The sequence below is a fragment of the Purpureocillium takamizusanense genome, chromosome 4, assembly GCF_022605165.1.
Source record: "Purpureocillium takamizusanense chromosome 4, complete sequence".
Classification (NCBI taxonomy): domain Eukaryota; kingdom Fungi; phylum Ascomycota; class Sordariomycetes; order Hypocreales; family Ophiocordycipitaceae; genus Purpureocillium; species Purpureocillium takamizusanense.
The window spans coordinates 257,659-271,776 of NC_063071.1; the positions used below are offsets into that span (position 1 = coordinate 257,659).

The following is a 14,118-nucleotide window of genomic DNA, read 5'->3' on the forward strand; positions in this document are numbered from 1 at the left end:
TGCAGCTGCACTCACCCGAGTGGATGGACAGTAACCAGCTGTTTCCCCATGAGAGAATAAAAAGGACTTGGGATCAGTATCGCACCGACAGCTTCCGCCACTTTGCTGAGAAACGCGTGAACCCTTCGGACTCTGTCATTTCGCCCCGCTCCAGTGAAGACGAAGACGGGTTTGCCATTCTCCAAAGACAATGAGCCACGACTACCTTGTGAAGAGTTAGAGCAATGGCCTAAAATGAAAACTTTACGCGCGAACCACGTACTATCGTGTAGCATCGCAACGAAAGCCTGTGTTCGCTGCAGGGCTCCATTGTCCAAACATGATCCCATGAAAAGTGCCTTCAAGCTGTTCATAAAGGCTTTCAGTCCCTGTGTCAAGGCTTGGCCGTAGCCAGCTTGAACACACGGGAGAAGCTGCAAGACAATTTGGAAAAATAAAGCCAGTCCCTGGGGTATCGCTCCGTCTTGTACAACGAAGCCATCCAGCGGATCGGGATGGCCACATCGGCAGTCTATCATGCTGGTAATTGTCGGGCCAACCGCATTATAGTGCCCCGGACTGTCTGAGCCAACACCATTGACGTCGTACTGTGAGTTGTACCTGCAGTCCTGTCAGCGATATGCTCCAAAGATGGACACTGTTCGTGGCATAAGGTCACAGACCCAAAGGCCAAGATGTTGCCGTTCCCACTCATTCGTCTCCCAACTTGATCACTCATGGGTAAACCCAGCTGCTTGCTCCGGAGTAAGATTTCCGTAGTACCCATCGCTCCTGCACCTAAAAAGACAGCCTTCTTTGCATGAACCCACATCAGTTCCGATCGAAAGTTTTGTGAAAACCTCGAACGGTTCTGGCTGTGCCAGGCAAAGTATACTATATAGCCCCCGCGCTCGTCAGTAACTTTCTCGATGTGTCTTGCCTCACATTCACAGAAAATCTCTGCGCCCCAGTTCCAAGCATCGGCAAGGTATGTGACGAGAGTGCTTGACTTCGACCAGTCATTGACACCTGTGCAGTCCTGCCCCGATGACGTAGAGGCAGACAAGCAAACGCCCGTGCTGTTCGGCCCTGTCCGGAACCGTGTTGTTTGAGGGGCTCTACTGAAATTGCGACCGAGGCCCATTGACTTGGCCTGGCCCTCAAAGACCTTCATCTTGCGCAGCTCTGGCCAGTTTTGTGGATACGGTTCCGGCTCCAGAATGTCTCTGGCTAGATTGTAATCTGTTTGAATCTGGTCATCTTCTGGCTCGCTTTATTTAGCACGATATACTTACATTGTGTCAAGCCCTCGGGATCATCACGTATCTCCTTGGGCCAAGCAGACATCGTCAGGACCTCTTTGGTCGCCTCAAGGAAAATGTTTCCATTTAACAGGCTGCCGCCCCCTAAACCTACGTGAATTTGCTTTAATTAAGTTCAGGTATAAAGTTAGACGGAAGTTCTCTCACCATTGCAGACAAAGACACTTTGGTCATTACCAAACATGAGGTGATATAGCCCAGTGTCTTTGTGGTTGTCGACATCACGAAGAGTCACTGGCCCGGCTTTGAACTGCCCCGATACATGGAACTCCTTGGATATCTCACCGAAGCTGACGGGATATTCGCCTGGCCATTTTTCTTTCCCCTTTTCAAGAAGGCAGACTGACTGACCGGCACGAGCCAATCGCGAGGCAGCTACGCCTCCGCCATAACCAGACCCAATGACGACGCAATCGTACGAAGGAAGTATAAGTTCCACGGGTCTTGAGATTCGAGGGGCCTCGGAACGTGTCGTTTTGGTTCGCATTGCTGTATCAGCGTCAGCACCTTCCATGACCCAAGTCGAAAGCGTGTATCTGTAGATTGATGCACTCTGCTGTGTCCAAAAGTCGTCACCATCGTATTTGGATCGAGCCTTACTATAATGTAGAGTTCCCACTCGAGTCAACCTCAGACCAAGTGCTGAGTTGATTTATGCAAAAGATCTCTGCCGTGACGTGGTGTTGTTGATGACTGTTGCAGACTGACGTGCGTAGCACCCTGTCACCTGCGTGTGGTAGCAAACATGGTGGAATTGTAGACTCGTCTTCTCGTACGGTAGTGAATATGCAGCGGAAAGGCTTTCATCTCCCTCCGACTCTTCACTTCGACATGGGTTCTGGCGGGATCCAAATATGCTATACGTATGTCTGATGTCCCAGCTCGACCGCACCTTTCGTGCCGATGGACGTTGCATGTGGGCCCACGTATTGTGAGCATTGTCGTGATAGTCCGGTCAGATGCTAAACGCCTCGAGATACTGTACAGTCCGAGCTTTGCCATGCCACAGACATCATCGGTCTGTGCTCTTTGTCTTTGGACCCGAGAAGGAACGACGTGTGTGATGCATGACGCACGCCAGACTTCCCCGTCACATCAATGGAAAGGCTCGTTGCGTTCCCCGGATTGGAAGGACCCCCGCGACGTGGTCAATCCTACAACGTCGAGGGATCGCCGAGACCCGAATCTTTGGGCTAGACTAGATCCTGTGTTGGTCGCAGGCCTGCATGCGAGCTGATGTGAGCGTTCGCACGGTATTGAGCTTTGACATCGGATTGAATCAGAGGCGAAAAGCAGCTGAGGGGGCTTCTCACGCCGAACGTCTTTGATACCCAGGTCTACTGTGCCATCCAGTTATGCTCAAAATACAGTCTACGGACGAGTAGCACTATTTACAGTCAGACGTTTATTTCTATTTTCACGTATTCAAGACCTGCTAAGCCGAGGCCTATAGTGCTATACTGTCCCCTGCCGCGGGCTACGAGCGAGTAAATGCGTTACGGGCTGCGCTCAATGGAAGGCATCGCGGGCTGTAGTAGTCTAGCTGGTTGCAGCAAGGCCAGCAGGCTATACGTAATTGAAGGCATCGAGGGCTGCGTGGCTTCACGCGATTAAGATCTGTGGCTTGCGGGCTGCACCAGTAATCTGGGACCTGCCAGCGTACTGCGCCGTCATGACCTGCTGGGCTGCCTGTAGGCAATTGAAGGTAGGTACCAGTGTATCACGGGCTTCAGCAAGCCACATGCAGCCGGCTACGTGCCCCCGCATGCAAGAGGGCACTGTAGCCCACTACGACGCAGGGACTGCTGTTGGCCGTGGCGGGCTTGGCTGGCCTCGAGGTGTGTGAATAGTGAAAACGTATAAATGTAAAGAGTGATAGTCCTACGGACTGTAGATGATGAATCGACATCGCTAGCTGGTCAGTTTTTGTTTTTGAGAATGGAGTCTAGAGGCCGAATGCTCTGACGAGGCCGTCATTACCTGGTAGCTGCCCGTGAATCACAATACGGCTACGGCTGTCAACACGGTAATCCGTGTACTGTACGTACACTGCCGTCTGGCCTCTTGCCCTTGAGCGCACGGACTGGCGTACTTTTCTTCATCCAACAGGAGGGGAGGAGGCACTTGGCAAGTCGTGGGAGCGTTGGTCGCTTACGAATGTCTGCGTCTATTGTGGTGGGCAAGTGTTCAATTGTTGAGCGTATCAAGAGCCCCCTGCAACCAACTAAATTCCTTCACCCGGGCTCCTGGGGACGAACAGAGAGTGATTGGAGTTGTTAGCCTCGCAGCCTATTCGCGTTCGCAATGGGAGGCTGTCTCACGTCTCTTTTCTGTTCGCTGAGAGAGCATGGGGGTTCGAAACGAAGGTCACAGGTGTATGACCGTTGGTGGAGGCTCTACGAGACATCGAATGAGCATTGACACAACCAACACGTCTTTGGCATTGTGGGCTCTGATCTGCAGATCACCAGTCTCACGGACTTGAGTTGACAGAACAGACCTGAGCTCACACAAAGCACTCGAGACGCCGTTCTCGCCGTGCTCGATAGGCACGGGATAATGAGAGCCGCTTCCGGTAGTTGGTTGTCACCCGGCTATCTGCCGTACGACTGGACTCGGCCGGAATGGCAACTGCACCATTTACCCCGGTGCGCGTCGATGACTCTTCGTGCGCGCTCGTACGGGCCGGAGCCTCGTACTGTCGTGCTGGTACGGTGGACCTTCGAGACCTGGCGGCGGCAGCGACATTGGCAGAGGGCTGTGGCCTGTACAGACAGCGTCGGGCCGACGGGCAGCTTTGTATTTCCTGTGCATGGCGTGGGACTCGCAGTCCTCAACCATATGTTGACGAATATTATTAACTGGTTCGCCCCAGACAAACTTGCGCGAGCAAGTTTCCACCAACTTGTCAGTTCACGTCGTAAGGTGGAGCATTGATGAGCCGGGCTCTGTGCAGACAGCAGACAGCCTGCCAAGGCCTAACCAACCCTCGCAGACTTGGGTAGATGTGCTGCTGCCCGTTGAGCGTAGGACTAGTTACCGTTTCTCGCCTGTTCCCGACCGTTAGCAGCACGGGCCGCAACGGGTGCATGTGCTGCGGCATCGGCCGGCATTCACCCGCCTGTTCGGTCAGGGTCCTTTCGAAAATGTTGCTCTCTTTGGTCTGCAGATCGTGTGCATGTATTGCCCGCGCCCGTTTCCGCTGGATGGGCTGAGCGGGCAAGGGAGCCCCCTGTGGGATAGTGGTCCCACGCCATTCATTGTTGGATGGAGCCAGCCCCGTTCTGTCAACCGGGGGCAACCGATTGATGAAAGGGATTGTCATTTGCTTACGAAGTAACAACTTGTCACACGAGCAGCTCCGGCGGGGGAAACGGCAACTCGGCGGTCAGCGTTCGGAAGTACATAATAAAGGCCGTTGACAGCTGGCGCGCCCGCAAGCACGGTCGCGATCCACACCCCATGAGCGCGGAGCATGCGGTCAAAAAGGGGGCGCCCTCGCAATGTATTGTTAGCTGGGGCTCTTGGTTGTTTCGTCCGAGGCTATTGATTCTCTCAATGTGTGGCTTAGAAGCCATGAAATCACTATTGTTGACTGGAGCTGAGATCAGCATCACAATTGAGCCATGAGCCAGGTCAATGTTACTGTAGCATTGTTCCTAGATCATGAACCTGGTGTCTATGTCTATGTTCCTGGCACGTATTGATTACTCCTTACTTCCCTCTCATATTGTTACATCATTGCTTTCAGCGGCCTGGTCGATCATGAGGCCACCCAGCTCGGCATACAGGGTCGGAAGCTTCCGGCCTGCGGTGGCTGGCCATGTCAAGTATCCCGCCGCGTCCGCTATCCGTCACGACGGAGCTCATGTCCCCAGAGGAGCCCCGGGATTGAGCGGGGCTGCCGCAATTAGCGTCTCCAGGGCAGAACATCAGCCCATGTTTCCCGACTCTGCCTGCAACGGCGTTGTCGCAATCTTCCGTTTACGCAAATGGCAGAAAGAGAAATTTGCTGTCGAGGTTGAGCTGCTTTTTTTCTTCCTCTTTTTATTTTTGCTTCGCCCCCCTCTGCCTGAGGTCAGATTACCGGCTTTGCCGTTTGTTTGCCGTCTCTCCTTTCTCCTCGGGTGCCGGCCGGCATGCGGAGCCCCCCCTCGAGCCGGTGAGGCACAGGCGGGACACTTTGTGTCGTACCGACAGAGCCGCACGATGCTACTAGGCTCCTCCGTAGGATACGACGGCAAGCCCATGAGGCCCGAGCCAGGCAAAGTTGAGCTGAGAGGTAACACGACAGAACGCACGCGGTGTCTAGAGCCACAAGGCCGGGTGTCTGATGTCCTCCTCATACAGACGCCAAGCGCTAACTCTCCATCCATGATCTGCCCCCCTCGTAATAGTGAAGCGCTTGAAGGACCCTGGGGCCTCCAAGTGCCCCATGCATACCGAGATCATACGACGTGCTGGTGGGCCAGCCAGGTGTCATTGGTGTCGGAGAACGCTTCCGCGCGGAAGGACGCGACGGGTCGGCAACATCACAACGTGGCAGTGGGGCCGCAACGCTAAAACCTCAAAGGCCTTGACCGTCTGGTGACCGGTCGCAATGCGATTCGAGGGAGTCTGTTGCAAAACCTGATAGATGACGTACTGTGGGTTTGAAAAAGGACTGGATCATCCGGGGGCGGGCAGTCCGTTGTCTGTGGGTAGCAACTGGTATATAGACGTTGCCCTCCTTCCTCTGTGATTCAGTGGCAATGTTGCACGGCGACAAAGTAACAAGCATCCCGCCTTTGCGTTGGTCGCGTGCCCGCGTTTCCACAGACGTAGCGAAACCTGCCGTCGGCCCCCAGCAAAATGGCGTTGACATACAAAGAAAGCCAGAAAATCAGGGCCACAATTCCGGCCCTGCAGGAGCACGGTGAACTCCTTGTCACCGTGTTTTACCGCAACCTCTTACACAACCACCCGGAGCTGAAGAACCTCTTCAATACCGCCAACCAAGTCAATGGCTTTCAACCTCGAGCTCTCGCCTCCATCATCTTGCAATTCGCCAAAAACATCAATCACATCTACGAGCTCGTGCCGAAACTGGAAAGAATCTGCCAGAAGCACTGTTCGCTCGGCGTCCAGCCAGAGCATTACAGTATTCTGGGGAAGCATCTCATCGAAGCGTTCTCCCAAGTGTTGGGACCCCAAATGACACCGGAAGCCCTACAAGCATGGAAAAGGGCGTACTCTATCCTTGCCAACATGCTCATCGGTCGCGAGAAGCAGCTGTATGGTAGCTGGGGCCGGTGGACTGGATGGCGACAGTTCCGCGTGGTCGAAAGAGTGCCTGAAAATCCCGACATATGTTCATTCCTACTCAGTCCCGTGGATGAACAAAACTTACCTGGCTTCATGCCGGGACAGTACATATCCGTGCGCGTCGACGTTCCTGGAAAGAACTACAAGCAAATCAGACAGTATTCCCTCAGCGACTCGCCTCGTCCCGGTCACTACCGCATCACGGTCAAACGCGACGACGGCACAAAGCGCAAACCTTCGACGGCCAGCCACTGTCCGTACGCGAACACCCCCGGTGTTGTCTCAAATCAACTTCTCGACAGCCTCTTCGCTGGCGACACGATCGAGGCCAGTCATCCTACGGGACAGTTCTACCTAGATACCAATAACCTGTCCAGCGAGCCGGTGGTACTCATCTCAGCAGGAATTGGCGCGACACCAGTCTTGTCAATACTCAATTACATCATAGAGAATCAGCCCACGCGGCCGGTATCATGGGTTCACGGGGCCCGCAGTGACATGCCGTTCCACGCTCACATCGCCAAACTGCAAAAGGAGAGGCCCAACTTCCACAGCAAGGTGTTCAAAACCCATCTCGCGGATGCGGACCTGGCAGGAGTAACGTACGACTACGACTATCGTCTGGATCTAGCGACGTTGAGCCCAGATGACCTGTGTCTCACGCGAAGCTCTGCAGAGTACTATGTCTGTGGACCGGAGCAATTCATGCTGGAGACGGCCGATTTTCTAGAGTCCCAGCACGTCGACCCCACGAGGATCAAATACGAGCTCTTTGCAACGGGGGAGCGAGCTGCGTCGCCGTCATGACGAACATTGGGGCGCGGCGGCAAGTCGTTGGCGTTTGCGTCCGGGGAAGAGGCGATTTGGGCAAAATGGTCAATAAAACAGGCAAGGGGAGTTATGCATGGCGCAGTATCACCTCATTATAGAGATTCGTTGCTCAAAGGGCTAGAACGTGGCGGTGCCTGGTTTGGCCAAAACAGGGCTCGGTTAAGACGGGATCGGCATATACGGAGAAAGACATCACGTCATGGGTATCGACGAGTAGTAGTAGCAGCGGTTTTTCCATGCAGAAGATGAATAGAGGCCCCTATAGCGCCTAATGTGGAGATACTCATGCGCTCAGAGTATCAAGAGCCCCCCCCCCCCCCCCCAAAAGACCTATTGCGTTGAGAAATACGGTGTGATCCCCTCAGTCGCGATGGCACGCTTGATCGAGTCCTTGGCCTCCATACGCTTGATTACCGCCGCGTAATGGGGGAAGTTGCTCAGTGATAGGCCGACCCCGCGAGCCCAGTACCAGAAAATGACGAGGTTGTAATCCACGAGCGTCTCCCTTTCTCCGACTGCGAATGGCTTTCCTTGGAGGAGTTTGTCAATCCGTGCGAAGCTAGCCTCGATGATTGACTTGCCCCGTTCGCGCACCGTCTCATGAAGGTCTTTGTCGTCAGTAAACCTGGCTGGCCTAAAATACATCCCGTAGCCCATGCCGTGAAGCGAACCCGAAAGCCACGCGAGCCATTCGAGGACCTTTGCACGTTGGACGAGGCCGTCGCCAGAGAGACCGCGTTCAGGTGCCAAGCCAGATATGAGCGTCAAAACTGCGGGCATCTCCGTGATGATGTCCCCATCGACTTTCAGAGCCGGCACATAACCCATGTGGTGGACGTCGTTGCGATATTGGGCATTGGTGAAGCTGCCGTCGGCAGCGTCGAAGCCGTCGGGGTTACGGTTGAGGAGAACTGTGTTGAACTTGATGCCTAGCTCCTCAAGGACGGCATGAGGAATTAATGAGCAGGCTCCATTGGCGCGGTACAAGGTTAATTGTGGCATCGTGAGCTTTGCGCGCGAGTTCTTCGCTCGTTCTCTTGTGCTTCGTACGCGTCTAGGGTTACCAGCTTGTAAACAGCGCAGGCGAGAGAATGTGCACCATCCACATCCGACATTGCAGAGTTGCTCTTATAATACGCCGACAGACTACAGACCCCGCACGTATTCGTAATCCGAGTCAGATCCAGTATTTCGCGTCGCGCCCTTTGCGTCTCAAACAGGCAACCCCCTTGTGAGTCGTGACACTGCTGACAAACGACGCTGGCTCTGCCACTTGTCTCGATCACGGCTGCGACCGACAATCAATGGCAAATGCTCACGGCAGCTCCCTATGGCCAATACCCTAATGCTTCTTACCCAGAGCACAATTTGACGAAATGCTGAGGGCCTTCTCGAACGCTTTCATAGGGTTAGACGGTTGCTTCAATATGAAAGTTTGCCCTGGAGGCGCGGGGAAAGTAAGCCCGGCTTCTCGGCATCCCACTCTAGCCGCGGCAGTCATATTATAAAGATTCGGCAGCCGGTCGCTTGCCCAATGACGGCAGCACCATGTCCGTGGACCGCCACGGAAAAGACGTGGCCCCCGAGGAAATTCCATGCGGATGGACCCGGTCGTTAGACAGGTCCGGGTCGGGGCTGTTGGGGAACATTGTTGCTACAACCCGATCCATTACGCCGGGGCCTGACCTGTGAAGAAGCAATCCACGTGAACTGGCTATCACAATGTAATTCCGCGCGGGTGCTCGCGCCCTGTTCGGGCGGCTCCTGAAGAAGCCAAAGTCGAGTCTGCAGGGGAGCAGCACTGAGGCGGCAATATTTGTACAGATGCAAGCCCAGATCTGGGGGCTGTACAATTCGTGTCTTGGTCTTGAATGGAGTAACGGACAGCCTTGGCCTCATGCCGTGATCGGTCTCCTGCTGTGTCCCGTTGTCGTTCTCAACTGCAGCCTCGCAAACCCAGCTCTTCGCGTGGCGCGAAGGGAGATGTAATGTGATCAATTTACAGCACAACTTTGATGTCGATCGTGGGCGCCCCAGGGCCATGTGTCAGTGCGGCGGCAGGCCCCGTCACACTCAGTTGGCGGGGCCATCCGGTCGCGACGAGTAACTTATTAGGCCCTCAGCCATCTCGGTTGCCTGACGGCTGCTCAGTGCTGATTGCAAGCCATGGCCGTTTACTGAGTATACGCCAAGCCAAAAGGCATATAATATCTCTCACTGGAACAAGTCAATCGATAATGACAGATGTAAGGGCGAAAACAGCAGTACCAGTGCATCAGAGGCGAGCCTCGGTGGTCGGCCAGGAGGAGAATGCGAACGAAGCAGCCGCACACTTGACGCAGGCGTGTACTACGGCATAAAGAAGACACGGAAGCCCAGTGCGGCCGAGACACTGGATTCCGACCTCGTTGGACAACGCCTTGGGCAGGACTGGGTATTTGTACCCGAAACGCTCTCCGTGAGATGATACTGGTGCCAACTGGCTTAGCTGTGGGGGTCACGACTCACCTCCATCCACAACAATGCGCTGAACACACCCCCGAAGCGGAAAAGCAACTTCTTGACACGGTGTACCCGTCACATTGCTTCTCGTACGAGACTTCCTTGATCGCCGCCCGATAGACTGTGCTGATAGAGCGTACAGGGAGGCCTCAATGGCGCTAGGTGCCATGCTGGTGCGCGATGGCGTGCGATGCAGACGCCTTGTCGCCATGCTCGCCAACATGCCACGGACACTGGAGGCAGCGCGTCTGCCTGCACCGATGAGAAATCAGTCCAATCACGCAAACGCGATGCCACTTGACGACAAGATCCGGCTAGCCAGGGGCAAAACACGTACGTAGTTGGCATGTCTCGGGAGTATCAAGGACAAGGTATGCGCGCCGACGAGGCAACCAAGACATTGAGCGGCCTTGAAGTAAAGGACTGAGGCCGCGCAGCGCCAGATGAGATGAAGCGTCAGTAAAAGCTGAGAATCGACTCTCTCGGCCATCAAATTGCAAGATGGCCGCCTCAACGAATCCAGAGCAACAGCCGCTTCTGCCGGGTCTCGTTGGCGCTCGAAAGAACGGCTCCTTCGGCGACATTGATAGTGAGTCTCCAAACAACAATGTCCTGTCGCGCGACGTCGAAGACGATGTACTTCCGGAAGCGTCCCCGATGGGGCGTAACATTACCTGGCAAAGCGCCTACATCATAGTAATGTCCAGAGTCATCGGGAGCGGTATCTTCGCCACACCAGGCGCCATTTTGCGATCTGTCGGGAGCCCAGGGCTTTCGTTACTCATCTGGATTGCCGGTGCAGTCATATCAGCCTGCGGCCTTGCCGTGTTGCTCGAGTACGGCTGCATGCTGCCACGCTCTGGAGGGCAGAAGGTCTACCTTGAGTTCACGTACAGGCATCCCCGGTTCCTCGCGTCGACGCTCGTCGCAATAAACGCCGTTCTCCTGGGACTGACGGCAAGCAATTGTGTCATATTCTCGCAGTATATTCTCTTTGCTTTTGAGGCGGATTCTGTCAGCGACACGGTTCGCAAGATAGTCGGAGCAGGCCTTTTGACGCTCGCGACCATCATTCATGCAGTAACTCCAAGACTTGGCGTCAGGATCCAAAATGTCCTCGGGTGGTCAAAGATTGGAATTGTTGCTTTTATGGTGCTCTCTGGCATTTATGTTGTCATTCTTCGCCTTGCTATCGGCGATGATATGGGCCCGAGATCAAGCGTTTCTCTGCAAGGTTGGGATCATTTGTGGCAGGGCAGCATTTGGAACTGGGGCGCAATCGCGACTGCCTTGTTCAAGGTCTTCTACTCATACGCCGGCCTCGACAATCTGAGCAATGTTCTCAACGAAGTCAAGGACCCCGTTCGTACGCTACGGTCGGTGACACTCACAGCACTCTTCACCACATGCGCAATTTTCCTCCTCGTCAATGTGGCCTACTTCCTCGTAGTGCCTATTGACGAAATAAGAGAAAGCGGCGAGCTTGTTGCCGCTTTATTTTTCGAGCGCGTCTTCGGAGGGAACTTTGGGCGTCGATTCCTGCCTCTTGTCGTCGCCTTGTCCGCGGTTGGCAATGTCTTGGTCGTCGTGTTTGCCATGGTAAGTGTCGCGAGTCCCTCGTTGATGCACAGTCTTCCGGCACTGACGTGCATGCAGGCGAGGCTCAAGCAGGAGATTGCCAGGCAAGGCCTTCTGCCATTCTCTGAGAGATTGTCGTCCACTATGCCCTTCAATTCACCGCTGGGAGGCCTTTTACTCACCTACGTCCCGTCACTGCTGGTCATTGTGCTTTCACCCTCACAAGAAGTGTTCTCGTTTATCTTAGAGACCGAAGGATACTCGGGGCAAATTTTGGGCTTGCTCACTGGAGCCGGTCTTATTTGGCTGCGGATCAAGCGCCCGGATCTCAAGAGGCCATTCAAGGCTTGGACATCGGCGGTCTTGTTCCGATTCCTTCTCGGACTTGCCTTGCTCGCGGCTCCGTTCTTCCCCCCATCCAAACAGCCCGCAGGCGGGCTCTACTACGCGACATACGCCATTGTTGGCGTCGCCATGTAAGTCTCGCAGATTATATGGGTATTTCTGGCGACTTGTTGCTAATCCAGTCACGTTCGCAGATTTGTTGGCAGTCTCTTGTATTGGTATGTATGGACCATTCTGCTCCCTCGCATCCGTGGTTACACCCTGGAGGAAGAGACGGTGGTGCTTCAAGATGGGACAGCGGTGACAAGGATCATTCACAAGGAGCGCTCATCGTAGAATTGCGTTCTATGCTACGAACTAGTAAAGCATTCAATTCATCTCACAAAAAAAGTATGTCATGTGCACGCGCCCTTCCAACGCCGTGAGCCCATCATCACATCGAGAATTGCATCGCGCGCGCCCATCGAAAGTCACGCGTTTCAGAGTTGGATTGTGATAAGCGGCACCTAACCGCAATATGTCGTCATTTGCGTACGAAATCCGCATCCGAGGCACTTGACAGACCCGGCACACGGCTTTCACCTTGCCACCGAGTCGCATCGCGCCCTACACCCGCCCCAGCGAGAGCCAGTCGATTTCCAAGCATGGTCACCAAGTCCGTGGTGTAGTGTTCGGGTTGACAAGTGCGCCTTTGTGTTGAATTCCAGCTTTTCCCATTGGCCATGCTTATCAATCCGGCGCAATGAAGGTGCTGTCGAGGATGGCGTGCTCGCGGGGTGCACCACTTATATATCAGGCCAATTGAGGAAGATGGATGGTCAATCATGAGAAGGCACATCTACTATCACCGAGATTACACGACTCATCCGTACACAGCATCACTTCACCTATAACCGAAGAGCAACATGGCTGCCACTGCCATCCATAACCCCGTGTCCGTTCCCTCCTTCGTGCCCGACCAAGGCAACGTGACAGCGCCTCGCATCGGTCAAAGTGTTAGGGGTCGCACTGTTCCGAAGCATGATGTCCAGACGGTCCTCAACTACTTCAAAGAAAACGAGGACGGCACTCCTCCGCATCCAACGTACGTTGACCGACCTGAGACGTACGATCGGCCGGTCGAGCGACATACCGTAACCATCACCGATATCGCCGGCGACGAAAGCAACTATACCCTCGATGGGAACGGTTTTCAAATCTATAGCCGCGAGGCCAATGAGAAAGCGTTTCTAGACGACGACGCTATCAAGTCTGGATACTACCGGGAGACGGAACAGCTGCTAAAGGAGGCGTACGTTCATTGACCTATGCATCTCAATAATTCGCTTCCCAGGAAGACTGACAAGGCGCTACAGCACGGGTGCCTCGCGGGTCTTCATTTTTGATCATACAATTCGCCGCAAGCTTCCAGATGCCGGGCCGGGGACACGGACCTCGCGCGGTCCGGTGCAACGGGTACACATTGATCAGTCCTATAGCGCTGCCTTGTCTCGTGTCTCTCACCATCTCCCGGACGAGTCCGAGGAGCTCTTGAAGGGTCGAGTCCAGATCATCAATGTGTGGAGGCCTATTAAGACGGTAGAGCGCGACCCGCTTGCCCTTGCTGAGGCAAGCTCGGTGGCTGAATCGGACCTCGTCGTGACGGAGCTGATCTACCCGAATCGCCGTGGAGAGACGTACGCAGTGCGCTATAACGACGGCCACAAATGGTTCTACAAGTCGGGGCTGTCTACGGACGAAGTGATACTCATCAAGTGCTTCGATAGCAAGACGGACGGTCGTGCGCGCCGAGTGCCACACACCGCGTTCGAGGACTCGGGCGCCAGCCCCGATGCACCCGCTCGAGAGAGCATTGAGGTCCGTGCCTTGGTCTTTCACCCAGAGGACCGAGACTAGAGCATCCAGGCCTTTGACGCCGAAGTCTGGTGATTGACGGTGGGGAGACCTGGGAGGGAGGAACATTACGTCTTTTCTTGGCCACATCTGTCGCTCCCTTGATCTGTATTTTAATTGTAACGCCCACATGATTCTTAATTCACTCATTGACCTTCATTGAACTATGTCTCTGCGCGGCGTACACTGTCCTGGAGGCCCTTTCCAATGTGACTCTTCACCCTATTGGGCACGACTCCATCCAGTCACGGCATGCCGGGCCTGAAACATCAGCATCACCAGCGCCGTTCATGCAGCCGGGATCCGTGTCAGTGCCTCTTTTACGCAACACCACATCGCCAAGTCTTTTGCAGCGATGTCTCCG

General features: G+C 54.6%; 4 protein-coding genes across 4 annotated transcripts; 3 read left to right on the plus strand and 1 right to left on the minus strand.

The window, feature by feature from the left end:
* Nucleotides 1–5,328: 5,328 nt before the first annotated feature.
* JDV02_004726 (Nitric oxide dioxygenase) lies at nt 5,329–7,866 on the plus strand. Its single transcript, XM_047985959.1, has 2 exons — nt 5,329–5,583; nt 5,652–7,866. Exon 2 carries the CDS (start codon nt 6,153–6,155, stop codon nt 7,410–7,412), a length of 1,260 nt encoding a protein of 419 aa, XP_047841939.1. The 5' UTR covers nt 5,329–5,583; nt 5,652–6,152; the 3' UTR covers nt 7,413–7,866.
* On the minus strand, nt 7,719–8,514 carry JDV02_004727 (Glutathione transferase). Its single transcript, XM_047985960.1, has one exon. The coding sequence runs from the start codon at nt 8,436–8,438 to the stop codon at nt 7,767–7,769; it is 672 nt and encodes a 223-aa protein (XP_047841940.1). The 5' UTR covers nt 8,439–8,514; the 3' UTR covers nt 7,719–7,766.
* Nucleotides 8,515–10,439: 1,925 nt separating this feature from the next.
* On the plus strand, nt 10,440–12,197 carry MUP3 (low-affinity methionine permease; the record flags this gene model as incomplete). Its single annotated transcript, XM_047985961.1, has 3 exons — nt 10,440–11,537; nt 11,595–11,992; nt 12,056–12,197. 3 exons carry the CDS (start codon nt 10,440–10,442, stop codon nt 12,195–12,197), a joined length of 1,638 nt encoding a protein of 545 aa, XP_047841941.1.
* Nucleotides 12,198–12,717: 520 nt separating this feature from the next.
* On the plus strand, nt 12,718–13,873 carry JDV02_004729 (uncharacterized protein). Its single transcript, XM_047985962.1, has 2 exons — nt 12,718–13,152; nt 13,217–13,873. Exons 1-2 carry the CDS (start codon nt 12,767–12,769, stop codon nt 13,755–13,757), a joined length of 927 nt encoding a protein of 308 aa, XP_047841942.1. The 5' UTR covers nt 12,718–12,766; the 3' UTR covers nt 13,758–13,873.
* The last annotated feature ends 245 nt before the right edge of the window (nt 13,874–14,118 follow it).

Coding starts and splice junctions, on each gene's coding strand:
- JDV02_004726 (XM_047985959.1), top strand. CDS start 6,153: ATGGCGTTGACATACAAAGAAAGCCAGAAAATCAGGGCCACAATTCCG.
- JDV02_004727 (XM_047985960.1), bottom strand. CDS start 8,438: ATGCCACAATTAACCTTGTACCGCGCCAATGGAGCCTGCTCATTAATT.
- JDV02_004729 (XM_047985962.1), top strand. CDS start 12,767: ATGGCTGCCACTGCCATCCATAACCCCGTGTCCGTTCCCTCCTTCGTG. Junction 13,153..13,216: donor GAACAGCTGCTAAAGGAGGC/GTACGTTCATTG, acceptor AAGGCGCTACAG/CACGGGTGCCTCGCGGGTCT.